General features: G+C 39.2%; 1 protein-coding gene across 1 annotated transcript in view; it reads left to right on the top strand.

Annotated features, from left to right (window-relative positions):
* The first annotated feature begins 364 nt into the window (after positions 1 to 364).
* Positions 365 to 21,639, top strand: part of LOC134661249 (rab GTPase-activating protein 1-like) — a 72,504-nt gene continuing 51,229 nt past the window's right edge. The window contains exons 1-6 of the mRNA XM_063517235.1: positions 365 to 620; positions 2,883 to 3,020; positions 3,803 to 3,874; positions 12,972 to 13,101; positions 17,290 to 17,476; positions 17,735 to 17,934. Coding sequence (XP_063373305.1) covers positions 456 to 620; positions 2,883 to 3,020; positions 3,803 to 3,874; positions 12,972 to 13,101; positions 17,290 to 17,476; positions 17,735 to 17,934 — 892 coding nt within the window. The 5' untranslated portion in view covers positions 365 to 455. The remainder of the gene's footprint in view (positions 621 to 2,882; positions 3,021 to 3,802; positions 3,875 to 12,971; positions 13,102 to 17,289; positions 17,477 to 17,734; positions 17,935 to 21,639) is intronic.

Genomic DNA, 21,639 nt, shown 5'->3' with positions numbered 1-21,639 from the left:
TTTCTAATAAAATTTTGTAGATTCATGTGTTGGTAAATAAAAAAGTAATATAGGTAGAACAAGAAATTTGGGAAACCGTTCAAGTGATCTGTATAAATAAAATGTAAGTTATGTAGTATTATTTAATTAAAAACGATTTTTTTATTAGATTTTGTTTGTAAAAACAAAATATATTTTGACAACGAAGTAGTTGCGTGAAACGGAATGTATTTTTCTCGCTTCCATTATCTTGACGTTTTTCTTTTGACGTTTGTACAATCCATCGGTAAATATTGAGTTAGATTTTTGCTTTTATTATCTCAAAACTGTAAAACTATGAAAATGTTTTGTTCTCGGAAGAGGACCTAGCTATGGATGGGTAAGATCGGCATTCTTAAGTTGGTTATATTTGGCTGGGCGTGTTAATTTTCGGTGTGTTTTTCTGATTTGTTGTGGGGTTAAATTTGGCTAAATCGATGTTCCTCCAGCAGTGTACAGTGATGGAGCTCAATGCGTATCGAGCAAATGAGGTTTTGGAACCGGTAGCCGTGCAGTACTGCCCCGACAGCCCGCGGTCCGCGAGCCCTGCGCCCGTTCTGTCCACAAATGTCTGCTGTGACTTGGAAGACATCTTGAGCGACGTAAGTGTATGTTTTTTGTCCGCTCTGGCAATTAGTGTGAACAATTAGGCTCGAACACGTCAGTATTGACTATCAAAGTGCAGTTCCCTGTGCTATAACATATTATATGTTGGTTTTATGTTTACTTACTGCTTTTGTTATAAGGTTATGAAATATATTAAAGTTTAATACATTTTGTTATCTAAATCAGTTATGCCGGTGAACACTGAGCCTGCTGCCATGCAAAGTAAACATTCCTTATTGACACACAAGTTAATTATGCTTTAATGTGTTTGATCTATACTCCTTCATACTTCATGCTCATCCTACTGAGTCTTAGTCAAAACTAAGATCAATTACATTCTTTCTTCATATATAGAGGTGCAATAATTCGATTTCATACAAATTTCGACAATATTCATGCTTATTTTTTTGATAGTACATACTGCAAAATGGTCCAGTTTTACCCTAGAGCAGCGGTCGGCAACCCGCGGCCCTGTCACTTGTGGCCCGCGAGCCTCCCTGGCTATTTTGTATGTAATATTGACAAATGACAATGTCTGATAAAGTCATAAATATTAATAAAGTACGGCCCGCGTCAACTTCGTGAACTACTATGTGGCCCTTGGCTGCTAAAAGGTTGCCGACCGCTGCCCTAGAGTGTAAATTTTCCCATTGAGTAACAACATTAGATGGTGCTAGCATAGGTTTTATTTGTCAATCCTATAAAAAAGTTGAATCTTATTTTTTTTTGGAAATTTGTGGCTTGGATGTTAGGAAGAGGGCCTTTAAGCCACACTTCATAAAACAAAACTAGAGGCAGGTTTAACCTTATGCTGGGGCCATCTATGTAAACTTTTGACAGTTGCCAACCCCATTGGAAATTTAATTAATCGACAGAAAGTTTTATTTATTTATTAAAAAAATTGAATCAATCACAATGCAAACGAATTCTACGCGCCTTGATGTGTCATACTTTATTTATTTATATATGCTAGGGTTACTGCTATAGTAATTGGCCACTCTTAATAACCATACATCGGGGTTTTCGGTGCGGGAATGATTTACACTAGCCAAATAACAGGTAAAAACTACAAAAACGAAACTAATTTAACATTTCTAAGCACATTTGGACCTTACCGCCTACGTATAATTCATAGTTTGGTAATTATTTTACAATTAACAAAGTTATTAAATACACGAATTCATTCCCGCACCGAAAACCCCGATGTATGTTAATAATAAGATTTCAATTGGCTAGTTTCTTTCTGAGGGTGGAATCACATTTGTCAGCATCGAGCCGCATTTTGTATATGAGAAATCGCTCGTTAGTATGAAGATGCTGACAGATGTGATTCCACCCTGATTTGTAAGGAGTGGCCAATTACTATATACTGGCCGTTAACTATAGCAGTCACCCTATATGAGAAAATATCCTGCGATTTTTTCATACTACGCTAAAGTCATCGCGATATTATCAATGGGCATTTGTGTCACTATGTGATATCTATAAAACATCAGAATATTATAGGTATGTGATGTTCCACAATACAAAATCCAGGCGCATTCAGTAAAATATTTTGAAATCATCATTTTTTGTGTTACGTAAAATATAAATATCTGGGAGACCGAGTTTTGTTCGGAAAACATACAAAAACTCGAAAATGTGCGTTCTCCCAGAGCCCAAACCTAGCTAGATCGATTTTTCGCCCCCAAAAACCCCCATATAGCAAATTTCATCGAAATCGTTAGAGCCGTTCCCGAGATCCCCGAAATATATATACATATAAATAAATAAATATATAAATAAATAAATATGCAAGAATTGCTCGTTTAAAGGTATTAGATAATATAATGGTTCGAGCTTGTTTTTATTCAAACACATTAATTAGGGTTCCTACCTCAAAAGGAAAAAACAGAACCCTTATAGGATCACTCGTGCGTCTGTTTTTCTGTCTGTCACAGGCTCAGGGCCTGTTTGCTCCGAAACTATTAGACCAATTAAGTTGTAATTCTTAGGATTTGTAGCCCAAAGCGGACCCCAGGGTTCCCATGAGCCGTGGCATGAAAAGCCGGGACAACGCAAGAAAGATGACGATGAATGATTTATGGCCCATATTGGTCCCCTGGGGTCCGTTTCTCAAAAGCTTGTAACTTGTAATACAAGTGGAAGTCCCTTTCTAACAAAAGCTTTCAAAAAGTGACATCCGCTTGTATTACAAGTTACAAGCTTTTGAGAAACGGGCACCAGGAACTTGGCTCTAACACCCGATGTTCTTTCAGGCCATAACAGAGTCGCTTCACACCTCGCTGCGGCTGAACCACAGTCAGCTGATCAACCAGGAGTTGACCATACGGCCGGAGGCGAACATAGAGCAAAACGTACCGGACGGACTTGACTTGTACAAGGTCATATTTGAGGTCAGTATAACAATGATTCATTGATTGTAACAAAAATTCCTCAAACTTCTGAACCCCTAGTTTAAATTTCATTCGATAGCGTGACGAGCGTTCGAGTTTGCGTTATGTCTATTTTTGTATGGGATTTTGAACAGCGCGCCAAGCGGGACGTTTTAGAAACTCAAAATCCCATACATAATGACACTTAACGCAAATTCGTACGTCAGGTCACGCTATCAAATGAAATTGGGTAGGGTACTGAGCAAGATTAATAAATCTGCAAACCTTATACGATACAAATTTCATATAGTTTGTCAAAGGACTGTCTTATTTCAAACATAGACAGAAAGAATCATACTATCTTTGTCTTACACTAGTACTAGAACACAAAAGAAAAGGATGAGTATAGTTTGCCTTTTCCTGATTCTTACTGACTGACAAATTGGTTTGACCAACTATATTTGGAACTTTCCGAACGTTTCACACGCAAAAATTAAAGAGGTGCGTTAGGTAAGTTCTTTACCACTTCTTTACATTTTATGTGAATAAAACACGCCTCGTCTAAGTTGGACAGTCCAACAGACTAAAAGCCAGAGCACACCGGCTACGTGACGTAGACGTGCACGTGCGCTAAAATGTTGGTCGTGCACGCACACGTCAGGCAAGTGATGTGCCGTCTCTCATAAAGGATATGTGTAATACAACATACCCATACACATCCAGTGTGCACAGGCCTTAAGGACAGACCAACTTGCGGGTGTCTGTGTGTGTATCGAGTAAACTAACCATACTCCTGTTCATAGGTGGAGAGCGACACCGAACCAGAAATGGCTGAAGACGGAGTTGCCGTGCAGAATCACCCTCTACAAGAGCCGGTATGTATACAGGATTCAGATATGATCAGGGACTATAAATGATGGACTTCCATGAAAAAGTAACGCGACACATAATAATTTGCCACAATTAATTGGAACTAAAAAGAATTAATTTTCTTTCGAAAGTTTAATCCTGAACATATCTTGAATCATCAAAATTTTATTTATATTTAAGAGTCGCACGAATCTAGCCGCCGCCATACAAGCAAAGTTACGCTTTTTAAACGGCATTTTGCTCACACACAGCTAAATGAGGTTTTAATATAATACTACTAATTGCAAAGACATTAATGAATGAACGAATTAGTGAAATATAAATTCAAGCACACACACAAAACGTAGGCAATTAGCACTGGACGCACACACTATACTGCGGATATCGTTTGAGCGCACGTCATGTACGTATAGGGAGTGTGCATGAACTGTAGGGGGCAGCACAGGAGTTGTTAGATTGCGCGAGCGCGAGGCGTAAATGTGAAGTTTATGCTTCCGATGTAGCCCACAAGATGGCAGTACCTACTATGCACAAGTAAACGTAAGTGAACGATATAGATGGCAAGCACTTGCTTTTGCGTGAATTGTCAATGTAAGTACATGTTTATGTTACCAATTCATGTCACAAGATGGCAGACCCTCTAACGCGCACCGCCCCTACACGGGTAAATGTGTGAGAATTTCACGATAATCGGGCCTTCCCTTGTACTAAGTTAAGTCAAGAGTGTTGCCATTAGTAGGAACATTTAGTTGAGGTATATTTATCCCAACCTAATTCTAACTATCAATCAACAAGAGAACGCTCAAGTATATCCCAATCTTTACGTTATTAATAGTACATTATTGTCGAGGTTCGGAAGTAGCTACTTGCAGGCTGAGGATTCGTTTTAAACGGACGACCTTGGGAGTCCGTTTAATTGAATCCGAAGCCAGCAAGTAGCCTTCCAGCCGAGTCATTAATAGTGCTTTTCTCAAAAATGGTGCAAGAAATAGAAATATTTTACAGAAGCAACGTTCTAATTTTCACAGAAAAAAGTAAAACCATTAATAAGATTTGCTTGCCGCCTTTAAAAAAAAAAAAGAAGTGTATTTTTCTGCCGAAAATACGCCAACGTATTTGAGACACCTAAATAGTCGCGGTACCAACATTATAATAATAAGTGCTGATTATCTGTTTGGCTGTTTAATGGACCTATGCCTTTATTTGATATGGCCATTTAAAGTTTTAAAAAGTTTGGAACTCGTTAAATAATGGAATTTGTATGCAACATTGCAGTCCCGAAATCGAGACTGCAATGTTTTTAACTTTTTAATTTTTTGAATGACCATAAACTACGCACTTCGCGACCTATTTTTTAACCGGCAACGTCGTCTTTGCCGTCCATTTTTGAGAAAAGACTTATAACACAACTAAAGCATTCGGACACGACGTACACAATATAACTAAGATGGCGCTTGAAATTCACGCTCGGCGAAACGGAATAGCAACGTTCCGTATTGATATACTGTATTTCTTTTAAATAGGGTATATATTCCTTTAACACTTCAGAGTTTTTACGCTCTTTTGGAGCTGCGCGGGTATTTATATAGTTTTAAAGTGCATCGACAGAACGTAGTTGTTAGATTGTTCAATGATAATGTTTTTCAGATAATAGGAAAGTTTCTTTTTATACGCGACGGATCTGTGTAGTGGGCGTTTAGGATGTGAGTCTATTTGCCTACTAAAGTAAATGTTTCCTATTGTAGAAAATAAAATGGATTATTTGCCATAAAAGAAATATAATAGGATATCGAAGAACTTGATAGGAATTGGTGGGAGACGGGCCGAGACCGGGATACGTGGAAAGGTAGGAGGGAGGCCTTTGCCCAGCAGTGGGACACTCTACTCTAGGCTCATATAAATATAAATAAATAATTGAAGAACTTGTAGAATGTTTGTAAAGTCAGCATCAAATAGATAGTGAAGGTCAAAGTGGCCAAATATCCTATTTATTTGGCCACTTTAGCCTTCACTATCTATTTCATGTTTACTATACACTAAAGAGGGTTCTTAGTATCTACTAAAGCTCGTGGATCTTAACAAGTGGTCCGCGAATTTCTAAGAAGTAAAACTGGCTGTTGACTTTATTCGATATACTTAACTACTAATTTCCCAACAATTGGTAAAAGAAAATTAGTGACCAGTCATTTCCGCAGTATTTCGTACCTTGTCACAGTGACAATCACTATGAAAGTCGCTAAGGACCTCATACAATTGTCACTGTGACAAGGTACGAAACGATACTGAAATTAAATTCCTTGACCGTATCATGGACTTCAAACATATCAGTTGGTAACGCATAGACTTCAAAAAGGATAATATTTTATTTCATCCTTTTTGAAGTCGGTTTTCTTTTTTTTGTAAAAAGTTTTTATCTACTGTCAAGATCTGGTTGACCAAGTATAGTTACAATCTGTATTTGTTAGTATCCTTTAGCCGCCCAAAATGCAATCTGATTTGTTTAAATAAAAATTCAAAATACAATTGAATAAAATGCATTTTTATGGGCGTCGGGGCTGTTAGAGTGTATACCCTTAGAGGGTCGTACCTTATACATGTACCGAAATACATAGTCGGTTCTGAAATTCGCAACTAGTACGCAATACGCACGACATCATTTTGCTCTAATTGTTTCTACAGTTGCCTTGAACTATTAGCAATTAATATTGCAGTACAGTTGATACGTGGACCGGCGTTATTCAAAGTCGTGGCGTTAGTGTATTGAGCGCGCGTTGTGTGAAAAATGATGTTTTACATGAGTGGTATTCAAGTACCTATAAGTATAACTCGCTGCACATAGGTATTCGGTTTTGTGTAAAAAAAAGTGTTTTACGCAAGTGATACTCAAGTAGTTGTTAGGCATAGGTATTGAGATCTAACGTAAAGCTGTAGGTACTAAAAGCTGGTGTTAGTTTTCGTACGAGTATCTGACAATGAATGAGATTCCGAATTCCGAGTGCGCGCACTGAATGGGTAAGTTTGTCTCTATTAAGAAAGGGATTTGGTGGCATAGAAATAGTATTTTGGTGTCAAATAATCCTCTAAATCTAAACAAAACTATTCTCATCTAAAAATCGCGAAATCATTAGATTTGTTTCAAAAACGCCCATTTTCTGGTGTTTATCGTAAGAACCCTTTAAACATCCTAGCAAGTCTGGATTGATTAATATTATATCAGTGTTCGGACATCGAAACTTTGCCTACGTGTACGCACGACTAACTTGCGTTTCCGTACTAATTTTAAGGTGAGCATAATTGTTGCATCAAGGCCGTTTGTTTACTGCATGTGCTAGTGGCACCCCCTACGCAGAGTTTTGCGTAATATTCCCTATTGCGAGCGTGAGTTGATGAGCTCTGATGATGATGTGGTTTGTAAATTACTTATTTACCTAAAGTGCTTATTACGGTACTATTTTTTTATTTAAATAATTGTATTATGCTATAAGTAAGTAGTTACGTTAACTACCAGGACTACGAGCAGTTAGCTGCGCCGTAAACGGATTGTTCTGATTGGTGCGATATAATTTTATGACCTATAAAATCGTTTAGTTATGACTATTTAGTTATGCGAATATAGTATGTAGGTATGTATGTAAACACTTTATTGTACATAAGACAGGTTAAGATACAATTAAAAGAAAGTATATAATGTACAAAGGCGAAATTATCCCTATAAGGGATCTCTTCCACATATAGTTCAGTGGCATAAAAGTTTTAGGAACATAACTCTAAACTTCAAATTAAAAATCCCACGCCAAAATTATAATATGTACCACGTCTACCACCAGTGCTCCCTGCATGATTCCCATAGTGTTATTCTGACTATAATTCAGATAGCTTTTTTCTGCATCAAGAAAGCACTTTTTGCATTACATTGATAATTGTTACCCCCACAACTTAATGCCATAGCTCAAATTAGATTCTTCGAGGGCGTAGTAGACAGCCTTAAGCTGTTCAATCTTTCTTTCTTCCCGTAAGCTTCGCAAAGCAAAACAACCTGAACCAATTGAATTATTCAACTCCTGTAATTGTGGCTCCAATTTAGATTAGAGTCAGTCAAAACGCCCAAGAATATTACTACTTCAACTTGTTCAACCATTTCTCCATTTATATTTAGAAATAAGGAATCATTGCATCTAGGACTGGTATTAAATAGATTCGATTTAGTTTTTCCACTACTTAAGGTAAGATTGTTAACTGAGAAACATATAAAAAATCTGTTAAGGGCTCTACATATTTATGTATATGATAACTAGCGACCTGCCCCCGGCTTCGCACGGGTTACACAAAACCTTAACAAATTATACACCTAAACCTTCCTCAAGAATCACTATTGATATGTGAAAACTGCATGAAAATCCTTAGAGGATATAACTAAACGGAGACGCCTTGTCTGTAATTTTCTATACAAAAAAGTCTGCCGATTCTTGCGGGGGAGGGTTCGTCAAATGTATGCGTAACGTAAAATAGCCATAAGTGAAAATCCGTTGAGTAGTTTTTGAGTTCATCGCAAACATACATACGCACAGACAGACGCGGCGGGGGACTTTGTTTTATAAGGTGTAGTGATGTCATTAAGTTAAACTAGCATACGACGCCAGGAGGCCACGACTGGAGCATTTTTACTCGCCTCGCTCGCTTCGCTGATTCGCTCGGGATGAAAATGCTCGTATGAAAATCCGTGTTGCTAGTCGAGCGGATTCCGTGCGGACACCGCTCACTTTTGAGACTCTTTGAACCCGTTTTCCACTTCACCCACTCTTATTCAGTGGAAGCACATCTAGTCATCTATGCAGTTCGCCATTGCGAGTTAAACGGACGCCCTTTGCGCTCGCAGTGGAAGGCGGGCATTACTATCACGTATTCACTGCGTTTTCTTCAGCATGTCATAATCATAACCCGACCCGCTGTTTTGATTTCAAACCAACGCGAACCTCGTTTTAACTGACCTTTCATATATGTATCTTATTGCCAAGACATAAGATCTACCAATGTCCAGCTAAGTTGATTTGATAGTCCATTAAACTTCGTTACCAGAGGCCACCGTTTGAGCCAATTACGATGCTACGTATTGTGACGTGTACATTACTTGTTCCATTAAGCGAATAAAATTACTCAGTTTAGGAGCCCGCTTTGTATGCGTCGGACCGCCATTTGGAAGGTGTCAGTGCAATTGTCACACATTCTTTATACAAGTACTTAAAAATGAACCTTGTGATGGACTTATTAAAGTCGAAATTAGAAGTACGGCTGGAAATTAGACTGGATCGTTTTCAGTCGAGTTTGTGATTTCTTTAATATCTATTAGTTGTGAAGTGATGGTGCGTTTAGGGTTGAGGGTGTGAGGGATTTTTAAAGATGGCGGTTGTGGCTAGGTGCGGGAAGGTAGGTAAACTCATGATAATATTGTTAGAAATTTTTGCAGGATATATTTTCACTTTCTGCCATAATCGACTAGAGTCTGTGCGGAAAGAGAAGAGTCGTGGAATGTATGGGGCCCAATATAATCCACGACTCTTCTCTTTTCGCGCAGACTCTAAAAAGGGCATCACGTGCGTCATTGCTTGTCCTTATTGTTACTGCACCCTTCAACGTCAAAGTTGCAACAATATCGTTATCGGTCACTGCAACTAACGCTATAACGCCACCATATTCGGAAGTCACACACCCACTACTATCTTTACCCATATATGGCCTGACCGAATTTGCCAGTGCAACACTCCGTCAGAAATGAAGAAACAGTAAATTGACCATTGTAGAACTCTAATACATTGTTATAAGGTCCACTATTGGTCAGTTCACTGTGTCATGTATAGTATTGAAGAATGTCGTAAGAGCGTTCGAATTTCAAACGCACATATGTCAATTTATTACCGTTAAATTTAGTACAAATGCGTCAGTGTTGAGGATAACCGCCAATCGTTCAGCTCTTGTTACCAAAAGGGCACAAGTGAAGAATTCATCGCTGTTGAATTTATTGAAATTACTGCCCTATTACTAAGACGCTAGAGTTTAATTCGGTTAAACCTGATTCAATGGAAGGACTAAACAACATACATATGCCATTTGTGAAAATCAAACGCAATGAATCACAGAAGGACCAGCATTATTATTAAATATTCTATTTTCATTGCCATAGCGCCAAGTCGTGTGTTAGCTGTGATATTATTTACGATTAATTTGATTGATTGAGTGATTAGTTTGGTTTTGTCTGTAAAATGCAGATTTGCATGACGGCCATGACTCACGGGAGATATTCGCAAATATTAGATAAGGTGCGTTTATTTATTTGTAATTTAATTATTAAATGGAGCGCAGCATACTAGTAGTAAAACGGATTGACCGAATCCGTAACTCAAAAGGCTCAAAAACGCGCATTACTGGTGTTGGAGCAAAGACCGCCAAACCGAAGTGGGACTGGGCCGGCCATGTCTGCCGTATGCACCCACAGAGGTGCCAAAATAGCCACAGTATGGGTGCCGCAAGACGGGCGAGGATCTGGTAGGCCCAGACGGAGATGGCGGAACGACCTGGACGCATATCTCAACGATTGGCCGGAGATTGCTCAGGACCAAGACGAGTGGAGATCGAGGGAGGCCTTTGCCCAGCAGTATAGGCTTGTAATAAATAAAAATAAATTTGTAAACATTGGTCGAAACTAGGCTTAAGGTATGTCAGTTTCAGTATTTTTGAGAGGAAATGGAAGGAGAAGTGCTGGAATCAACCAATAACATTGGATGTAACCTACATCTCTTCTCCTTAACCAATATTACTTGAACCCCGCACGTTTCATCTCATCCGCAGCAGGGAAAGGTAGTTTAATAACCAGGAAACCATATTAATCAGATTTGACTGAAAACTGATCTGATGTTTATCATTGATTTCACCGAAACCATTAGTTTTCAGTGCACATACGTAGAGTTCAGTCCGGTATACTAATATGATTTTACTATAGACAGTGCAGCGATTTGATTGTACATGTACTAACAAGACATAAAATTTGGAATGAACTGAAAGAATGTCAATATTACTCGAATTCATGCCATTCTTACTGATAGTGCCTTCTTCGCATAAAAGAACTGCAACTAGGTACTAATCGTCTTGATAAAGAAGTTTTGAATGTTTAAAGTTTAATATAAAAGTACGTGCGGGTAATTAAAAATACCTATTGTATCATCATCATCATCATATCAGCCCTTTATCGCCCACTGCTGAGCATAGGCCTCTCTTCTAGTACGCCACTTGTCCCGGTCCTGAGCTAATCTCATCCAGAAGTGACCCGCAATCTTCCGGATGTCGTCCACCCAACGAGCCAACGGACGCCAGGCGCTTCTGTCATCCGAAAACGGCCACCATTCTGTTAACATTTTAGTCCACCGGCCATCACTCTGCCTAGCAACATGTCCTGCCCAACTCCATTTTAGTTTGGTAATGACGCATTAACCTATTGTATAATATAATAATAAAACACAGTGTTTACCGAGTGTGGTAGGCTACCTAGTGGTAGCCTGGTGGCCAGATATCTAGTAATATGCACATTTGTGATACCAACATCGTTATCAACCGATAATCTTTCCACGCCCTGCTCGCTCCCTGTGCAATTTGTTTGAATTTCAGTGCAAGCAGAATATTAAAGATATGTTTAATACCTAAGTTGATGTTTTCAAGTCAAAAAAGTTGCGCAAATGATAGTATTTCCTGTAGGCAATAAATTATATATGTCACCGTAAAATTGTAAACACTCGTCATGTTATAATCTCGCTAGTTACATTATAAACTGACGGTAGGGAGATTATAACCTAACCTAACCTACGTTAGATTATAAACTAACGGGTTCACAATCTTACGGTGTTATAATATATTATAAAGCAGTAGTTTCATTAACGTTACACGGTCCTCTATCTATCTATTTATTTATTTAAACTTTATTGCACAAAATATATACAACAATGTACAAGTGGCGGACTTAATGCCAAATGGCATTCTCTACTAGTCAACCATAGGGCCAAACAGAGATACCTACCAGTGGCGGCGCGTCCATAAAAGCCGATTCCCACCGGCTTGCCTGGTTTTGGACGTTTGAGTAGAGTTGTAAAGGAAATATGTAAGCCAAATTAGTCCCGGCTTGCCTATAGATATGTTATACGCGCAGCTACTGATACCTACAATTGGCGCAGAGAGAGAAATATATTAACGAATAAATAAAATCGAATACCTTTAAACGAGCAATTCTTGTTTATTTATATATATATATATATATATATCTCGGGGATCTCGAAAACCGCTCTAACGATTTCGATGAAATTTGCTATATGGGGGTTTTCGGGGCCGAAAAATCGATCTAGCCTTAGATAAGACTTATCTTATCTCCGGAAAAAAAAATGCGCATTTTTGATTTTTTGTATGTTTAACACTGATTTAAACTTTCACGATTTTTTAGTAAATGTAAGCGTAAACGAATATCGACAGTCGATAAATCGAATATCGTTAGTGTTGTGTGTCGACAGAGTGACATCCCTAGTGCGCAAAACGTTCAAGCGGATAAACAAGACCAAGTGCGGGTAGTTCGAAAAACTCGCGCGGTTAGACGATGCTGATGTCAATTTAAGCCAGTCTTCTCCGAGACCACGGGGACAACGCCGTCCTCGAAACGTCGGAGGTAAATCTTAAAACTTAGATACGCGATTAAGTCCTGTTGTATAATTTAATAATGTGTAAAAATCGTGAAAGTTTAAATCAGTGTTTTTGTATGTTTTCCGAGCAAAGGTCGTTCTCCCAGATAATATTATAAATATAATAATGATGGATATCTCATGTTTTAGCAAATGCTTACGTAACATCCGCTTGAAAGATAAAGATAAAAGATAGTTTATTCAAGTAGGCATAATTACAATGCGCTTATGAACGTCAAATAAAGCTACACCGGCTCCAACCCTACACCTCTGCCCCGAGAAGATTTAAATCCACCCTCAATTGGAGGAGGGTATCCCAATATGGGACCGGCAAGAAACTGGGCGGGACACATCTTAAAAAAAAAATCGAAAGAAAAATCTATTGTGACAGGAGTCCTGCCGGCTGGTCGGCGGGTCCAAGTTCTACCAAGTGATGGAGGGCGCGGCCTCCGGAGACGGCTGCTCCCCCTCCCCGACGGAGAAACACGACCACATGAAGCCGACTGACAGCGAGGACGAAGGTACGTTACACACACAACCTTTCCCTTTTACTCCAATTAAGGCGTAATTAGAGTGACAGAGATATAAGGCCGCAATTTTCGAACAACTAGTTTTTCAAATTTGTTGGTTCCGTTGGTGAAATGTAGATTTTTAAAAGTTTTTAAAGAACGTAATACATAATTTAGAAATCTATGTTAACTCCTAATTGCGATCTATTATATTTATAATAATTGCTTTTCATATAAAAACTATAGGACAATTTTGCTTAGGTAAATTAAAGTGTCATTCAATAGAACTTGCTAACTATGTAAACAAAAGTTGGGTCTCTATTGTTTCCCAAATAGTTTTAAGCCATAATGTATTGTTTTCCGAATTTTCGTTAGTCATCATTCATTTGGTTCAGAAACGCGTCACTTTTCAGGATTGCCATAAAACAAACCTAACCTAACCTATCTATAGGATAACTTAACGAATATCCTGAAATGTTAACGGTTTCAGTTTTATGACTAACGATAATATGACAAACAATACATTATGACTTCAAACTTTATGGGAAACAACGGGACCCCACAAAAGTTACTAGTAAATTGACATTCAGTCAATCAGTCAATTTTAGTATGGCGGTTGTTTACATAGTTAGCAAGTTCTATTGAATGACACTTTAAATAACATAGCATTTATGCATTTCAAAAGCCTGCTGTTCTGGTGCTTAGGTAGCCTCAAGTAAAATCACCTCTACGCCCCATAAATTAAGTCCACTATTCGTTACACTAATTCATAAGCTTTAACGATGCAAGTATTCATAATGAAAATCGAATTTCCCCTCATTAGCCTTGACCGGTACTCACAGACTACTTCAACTACTAGACGGCACATGCGGAGAGGTTTATCATCCCTTAGAAACATCTATTTTATTCGTGATTTCGAGGGACCTACCCTTAGTAAAAGTTGTTTAATATGAGGACGTATAAAGTCACTTCGAAAAATATGGTTATGGGTTGTCAAAACAATCGGTCACCACAAATAGGCGCTCCCGTTCTAACTACATATATGGAAGCACGGCAGCTTATTTCAGTTGCGCCCACGTTTAGACCTGTACTCATGTTAATTAATATTTCCAAAAAAATAATATTAGGGGTTAACCTGGGTTGTTATAAATGCTATAATATAAAATGTTGTAGGATAAAACTCAGTTGTGCTGCTCGAAATGCATTTTACCGGTAAAATAGTAGTGAACTGGCGCCCATTGTATTGTGCGGTGTCTAATTGTCTATGTAGTCTGTGTCGTAATGTGATTCCCCCGTATTCTACGCTGCAGGCCCTGTTGCACATTTTCGAACGTAAATAACTCATTTAACCTGGAGGACCTATTTTACGCTCTAATACTATTAGGGCCACTAGCACCATCCAGGGTTAGCCACTAACTCGGAGTTAACCGTTAACGGAAGATTAAATTGTATCAAACAGAATAGACAGTATAGAGGGGTCCTGTCATAGTCAATTTTGTAGTCACAGTAAATTTACTGCCACCTATCGACACACGATTAAAACTCAAAATGAAAATGTATAAAACTATCAAAAAAGTTATATATATATGGATTTTATTATTTTTATATCATTTTAACCCATATTCTTTCACTGATACCTATATGTGTTAAAATTGTTAAATATCAAACGGTGTCAACGCCATCTACCCGAGCATAGGCCAAAGGTGTGTGCGCCATCTGTCCGAGAATGACTTTTCCTTGATTTCCGAGGCACGTGTTTTCCTTAGACTTTATTCATCTTATACGGAGTTACATATGTCTTTGATTGTACTGTTGACCGAGTTAGTGGCTAAACCTAGATGGCGTAAGTGGCCCTTACTGTCATGTTGCCCAAAACTTATAAGGCCGTTTCTGTCAGAATTTCTGTTGGATTTTTAAATGGAAATTTCCTTATTACACTTGAAGCTTGCATGTTTATATACGCAAGGTAAGTAGCACGTGCGGTTTTATTAACAATACACCGTGTTTTTTTTTTATTTCCGTTAATTTCAAGGGTGCATTCCTGAGCTTAAATCAAGCAACTTTCTCAAAGACACCGATATTCTAATTAACTTCATTTCGGAGATAATCAATAATTTTTTTTTTCCTATAAGGCCTCTACAAGCGTGTACACTTGCCTTAGGGCCGGTTTACATATTGATAAGTATGTACTTAGTATGAGTTCATACATTTGCTACTAAACTTAAGTACAATCTCGGTCGATCGATGTTCGAAATGACATTGATATGTCACAGATTTCAATTGTTTGGTTGAGTTAAATGTAAAGCCCGTGTTACAACAACGCTATATGCTGTATTTAATTAGTTTTTAAACTTAATTTTTTTTTGAAAATTAACTATGCCGTTTATTTCTCTTAAACGTACTTAACCATACCCCGAAGTTAACGGAATTCAATAAAAACACGGTGTAGACAAATGAATATAATAGAAATACTTTATTTGGTGAAAAACATGAAACGTAACCTAATAATACATCTTATCCTAATATACATATTTTAACACCAAAATGGATGCTACTCAGCATATGCCAATGTCTAAGATATTTAGGCCCACTTGCACCATTCCACTAACCCGGGCTTAACCGGTTAAACCTGGAGTTACCATGGTAACCAGTACAATTTGACACTAGGTTAACGGTTTAACCGCTTAACCCCGGGTTAGTGGGATGGTGCAAGTGGGACTTAGCCATGGCGCTGGTTTACAGGGCAACCAGGGAAAACGCAATGAAAATAAAAATAAAACAAAACCAAGCTAACATGTGGGAGAAAGTGAATTTAAACTATGAATAGACAAAAAACAGTACATAATCTGTGCTTTTAATAATTTGGGAGTACATACTTGTTTGTAAACTTGAAACAAACTTACAAAGTAAAAACTAAAAATATTAATAATTATACCTAATAATAACATCTAGCAATAATGTAAAGACTACGAGTATAACGGTTTAGCACTAATTGACAGGCACGTAATTATAACTCGGAACAGCAAAGCAATATGGTTGTGTATGTACGGCGTACCGCAAACAGTGATTATCATTAAGGTAATAAGCTTTTGCTTGCATTTTACATAATTACAATTAAAATGCAATAATTTTCACATGCCGATTACGGTTAAACCTTAAACCGTTTATCAATCCTTTCTAGTCATTCGATTACGAACCGTAAGGGCTCATTTAGACGGTGCGAGAACTCGCATGCGAGTTTCATTACATTGCGTCATTTGATCGGTCGGCTGAATTGACGTAACCTCAATGGTCCGCAATGTAACTAAAATCGTATACGAGTTCGCGCGCCGTCTAATTCAGCTCTAATTCTTATTACAGAGATGCGTTTTTGTTTTAAGTATGATGGCAAGTATTTTGCCGCTATGAACTCTATTGTTAAACATAATTAGGTACGCAACTTTGAGAATAGTTATTTGTACAACAAGAGGTACAACAAGAGATCAAAGTTTGATATTTCTTCGAGTGCTTATTTTGAGTCCCGTGCAAGCAAAAGATTCTATACTAGATTCACGAGCGTAGCGAGTGAATCTAATTTAGAATCTTGAGCGTAGTAAGGGACTCAAAAGCGCACGAGATGTAAATAACTTTGATCTCGTGTAGTTCATAAAACTTTTCACTTCAGCAGTAAGAACATATTAGAGAACCCGAAAAATGTATTCCTTCTTCATCACTTACCTATTCACTCATGTTTTCTTAAGATATACCAACAATTAAGTTTTCACCTCAGCAGCTCGAACAAGGGTACTTTGCTACTTAAAAACAGTGAGCAAAATCGCATTTTGCTCATTTTGTCTCACTCAGTGAGCAAAATGCGATTTTGCTCACTGTTTTTAAGTAGCAAAGTACCCTTGTTCGAGCTGCTGAGGTGAAAATAATATTTTCGACTTTGTAATTACCTACAGGATGGCCCAAAAATACGTTTTCAGTAATATATTTCTTACTTACACATCTTTTACAAAATATCATGAAAATTAAACTACAATCATTTAACTTAAAAAAACGTATTACTCGTATCTTCAGAATATTCACGCAGCTTTGATACACAAACGCAACCGTTTGTTAAAATTTAAATCGGAAAGTTAAATATATATCTAGCCGGACATTTTAATCCTTTTAATCAAGTTCCCAAAAGGTTCAAAATGTAACCAATCTCTTTAGTTTCAGACGTCGACCAAGAATGCACGGTGTTCAGCGGTGTCAGCTACCTAGGGGCCCAGAACATCGCCGATCCCAAATCTGAGACTGACATACAGAGGATCATGAAGGAACTCTGTTCCATGCCGGAGAGCAGAGACGGCATTGCGGTGTCTATTTCTATACCTGTCTGCTCGCAAGGGCTCGTTGTGTAAGTATCCTCTCCTCTGTAATATTGGTTGATCAGTTTTCCATGTTGGAAAGTATGGACGGTATCGTCGTGTTTATATCCAAATCTGTAAAACCGCAACGGTTTGTTGCATAGAATGTTGCAATAAGTAGATGACACACAACATTACATTAGCTTAACCAAAATTAGCTTTCAATGCAGCCGTTATATCTGACTGGGCCCTCCATCTACCGACGCTTAGTAACCCAACCCAGTAGTAACCAAGTATTCCATCAACAGACTATACCAAGCGGACACGAACAGCGTCATGACACGCTATTCCGTCAACCACATACTCTTCTACGCGCGCGGCACTTCCGGCTCGCCCGTCGCCTCATGCTTCGCGTTCACGTGGTCCCACGGCGAAACGAGGGAGTCGGCTGTATATCGCTGTCACGTGTTCCGCTGCCACATAGCGGAGGCGGTCAGCCAGGTGTCAAGTAAGTACAGCGACATGACGTACTTCGTCAACCGTACAGTGTTCTAGGCGCGCATGACGCCTTCTGCCTTGGCGTTCTCGTGGTCCCATGGTGAGACGAGGGAGTCGGCTGTATATCGCTGTCACGTGTTCCGCTGCCACATAGCGGAGGCGGTCAGCCAGGTGTCAAGTAAGTACAGCGACATGACGCACTTCGTCAGCCGTATAGCGTTCTAGGCGCACATGACGCTTCCTGGCGTTCACGTGGTCCCAAGGCGAGACGAGGGAGTCGGCTGTATATCGCTGTCACGTGTTCCGCTGCCACATAGCGGAGGCGGTCAGCCAGGTGTCAAGTAAGTACAGCGACATGACGTACTTCGTCAACCGTATTGCGTCAAGGCGCGCATGACGCCTTCTGCTGTTCACGTGGTCCCAAGGCGAGACGAGGGAGTCGGCTGTATATCGCTGTCACGTGTTCCGCTGCCACATAGCGGAGGCAGTCAGCCAGGTGTCAAGTAAGTACAGCGACATGACGTACTTCGTCAACCGTACAGTGTTCTAGGCGCGCATGACGCCTTCTGCCTTGGCGTTCTCGTGGTCCTATGGCGAGACGAGGGAGTCGGCTGTATATCGCTGTCACGTGTTCCGCTGCCACATAGCGGAGGCGGTCAGCCAGGTGTCAAGTAAGTACAGCGTCATGACGTACTTCGTCAACTGTACAGTGTTCTAGGCGCGCATGACGCCTTCTGCCTTGGCGTTCTCGTGGTCCCATGGCGAGACGAGGGAGTCGGCTGTATATCGCTGTCACGTGTTCCGCTGCCACATAGCGGAGGCGGTCAGCCAGGTGTCAAGTAAGTACAGCGACATGACGCACTTCGTCAGCCGTATAGCGTTCTAGGCGCACATGACGCTTCCTGGCGTTCACGTGGTCCCAAGGCGAGACGAGGGAGTCGGCTGTATATCGCTGTCACGTGTTCCGCTGCCACATAGCGGAGGCGGTCAGCCAGGAGTCAATTAAGTAGGAGCAGCGTCATGACGTGATATTCCGTCAACAGTAGCTTTAGTATGTTAAACTGTTAGGCTTTTTTTGTAAACTTATGAGATGAGTGACCTATGAGGGTGCGGAAAGCGTTAGTTACCAATAAATAATGTTCGATGTTTTTGGTTCATATCGTGAACCGTCACAGCTTTTAAAAATCTACATAAAATTTTGCAAACCTTTTAGGAATTTTATGAGTGTGTCTTGTCCTTACACAATTTGTATATTTTTTTAGATATCTAGGCATCATCTTTTCACCTGTCTGTGTCCTCTGCGTATTTATAAACCTTAATATTAATTCGTCAGAACTCGTTGCTCCCCGTCTACGTTACTTTATAAGCCTGTACTTTTTCTATTAGATCATAACTCTGAATACTTAATAGAGTAATTTTCCAGAACATATTTACAAATATTTTATGCTTTGAGCCGTCTTGTAATGTTTGCATCGTGTTCATGTAAAAAATGTGTTTCGTACATTTTGGCTGATTTCTAAAAAAAATTGCCGTTTCAGGGTTGGTTGCTCAATAAGACTTATATTTATATGGTTACTAGCGACTCGCCCCGGCTTCGCACGGGTTATTAAATTATACAAAAACCTTCCTCTTGAATTACTCTATCTATTTAAAAAAAACCGCATCAAAATCCGTTGCGTAGTTTTAAAGATCTAAGCATACAGACAGACAGACAGACAGCGGGAAGCGACTTTGTTTTATACTATGTAGTGAAGATCACCTCGCAAAATATCGCTAACGGTTGCAAAACATCCTGTATTGATGATTTAATTTCAATCGATATGCACCCTCTCACGTTTCCGATAGACCAACCACGACATGATGCGATTCCTCACGGCGGCATACATTAATAGCTAAACATATATGCGAACCTGACCTAACACAACGTATCTCATAAAAGTATCCTTGAGACACCCATTATGCTAAACTCACCTTTATATACAGGTCTCACCTTTGTATTGAGTCGGTTTTGCGTTGAAGACAGTGCTGTCTGGCCGATTTAAATTTTCCTCTGTTTAACTCTTGTTTACATGAACCGGCGTGTGTTGATGTAGCGTAGGGTCGCCAGTGTGGGCTTCTGCCAAGATAAATGTCTATTTATAATGAAAATGTATTCATTATGGGTAGATACCTAATGCCGAAATCAGAGAGGCCAAGCTGCCCCAAAATATCTGAACAATGCTAAAGGTGCGTGCACATCTGATTAATGCGACGACCTTTTGAATCCTCTGTTTCACTAGACTCAGTTGTTCAGACTTATAATTAAGTCAAAACTCATGTCCTTATTAACTTGTTAGAGACCCGCGTAGACTTGAGTCCTTTTCATTTAACTCGCAATTTAATCACAAACAATTTCTAAATCCAATTGTCTTTAAAATTGATGTGTGACAACTTTCCAACTTCTTGAGTGAGGCAACAGATTTCGTTTTCCTTACGTCCAACGGTAGATCGTTACACAACTTAATTGAGTAGACACTGTAGGCAGTAGTTAAAGCCCTAAGGCGTTATTCATAAACGGCTGCTAACTTAATCAGTTGATGATCGTCGTTTGTCCCTATCTGTCGTTATGCCATACGACGACGATTATCAGCTGATTAACTTAACAGACGTGTATGAATAACGCCGTTAAAGTGACACACGCGACTTTTTCGGTGGAAACGTGACCCGTTATAAATATATTTTAAAGGGTTACTTCCAAAAACTACTTTTAGCGGATTATTCAACTCTAAACAGCACTGAGCTATGAACGTTTTTATACAACATTATTTAGCAAACTTTTTAACGGTGACAGACTGTTTGACACATCAACCTCTGTCGGACGAGAGCTTCTTAGTTAACATTACCTGGAAAATTTCAGTAAGTTTATTTTTTTAATAAAACCTAGTCTGAGCAAACTTTACCTACACACACATTGCGCATGTCCACGCAACAGGCGTCGAGCAGGACTCAGTGCTGACTCAGCGACCCGTTAGTGTACTGCGATGTGTATGTATATCATAGTGGAGCTGCTATACTGCAGGCGAGGACGGATAGCCATCGTACACTATACTGTGAAAGTTGCCGGCTTTAACCGCGTTCTGGAACTCAAGTGTAACATTATGGTTGGGTGGAATCCTAGGCGGCGATAAGTTTGAAAAAGTTTTGTAAGTACTTTTTTATAGAACACACTTTATAATTAATCCAGTTATCACTCATGTCAATTCTACGCATTTTTAAATGACAGATACGCGATTTAGTTTCCGGCGCTGAATAATGGATAGGTAGGCAAACCATGTTCCTCAGGCCTAAGATACACTTGTAAGTTTTACTCGCGTAAGTAGGAACAAAGCTATTTGTTAGAATGAGATAACGATATTTATCTCCCATTCTATAGTATGTATCTCTACTTACGTAAGTTCTCAGGCCTTACCTGACAATAAATCATTTTTTGCGATGCGTATGTATATCATAGTGGGGCTGCTATACTGCAGAGAGGACGGGTAGCCACCATACACTATACAGATGTAGTGCATAATTATTATCCATCGTATTTTGGCGGAAACGTACGAACGTGTCTTGCTATTTCATTCAGTCTCGGTACAAAAACTACTGAGGTTGACTGAAGTAGCATGAAAAATACGAACGTTTCCGAGAAAATACGATGAAGAACAATTATGCACTACATCTGTAGGTACTG

The sequence above is a fragment of the Cydia amplana genome, chromosome Z (genome assembly GCF_948474715.1).
Source record: "Cydia amplana chromosome Z, ilCydAmpl1.1, whole genome shotgun sequence".
NCBI lineage: Eukaryota > Metazoa > Arthropoda > Insecta > Lepidoptera > Tortricidae > Cydia > Cydia amplana.
This window is presented reverse-complemented; position numbering and strand designations above follow the sequence as displayed.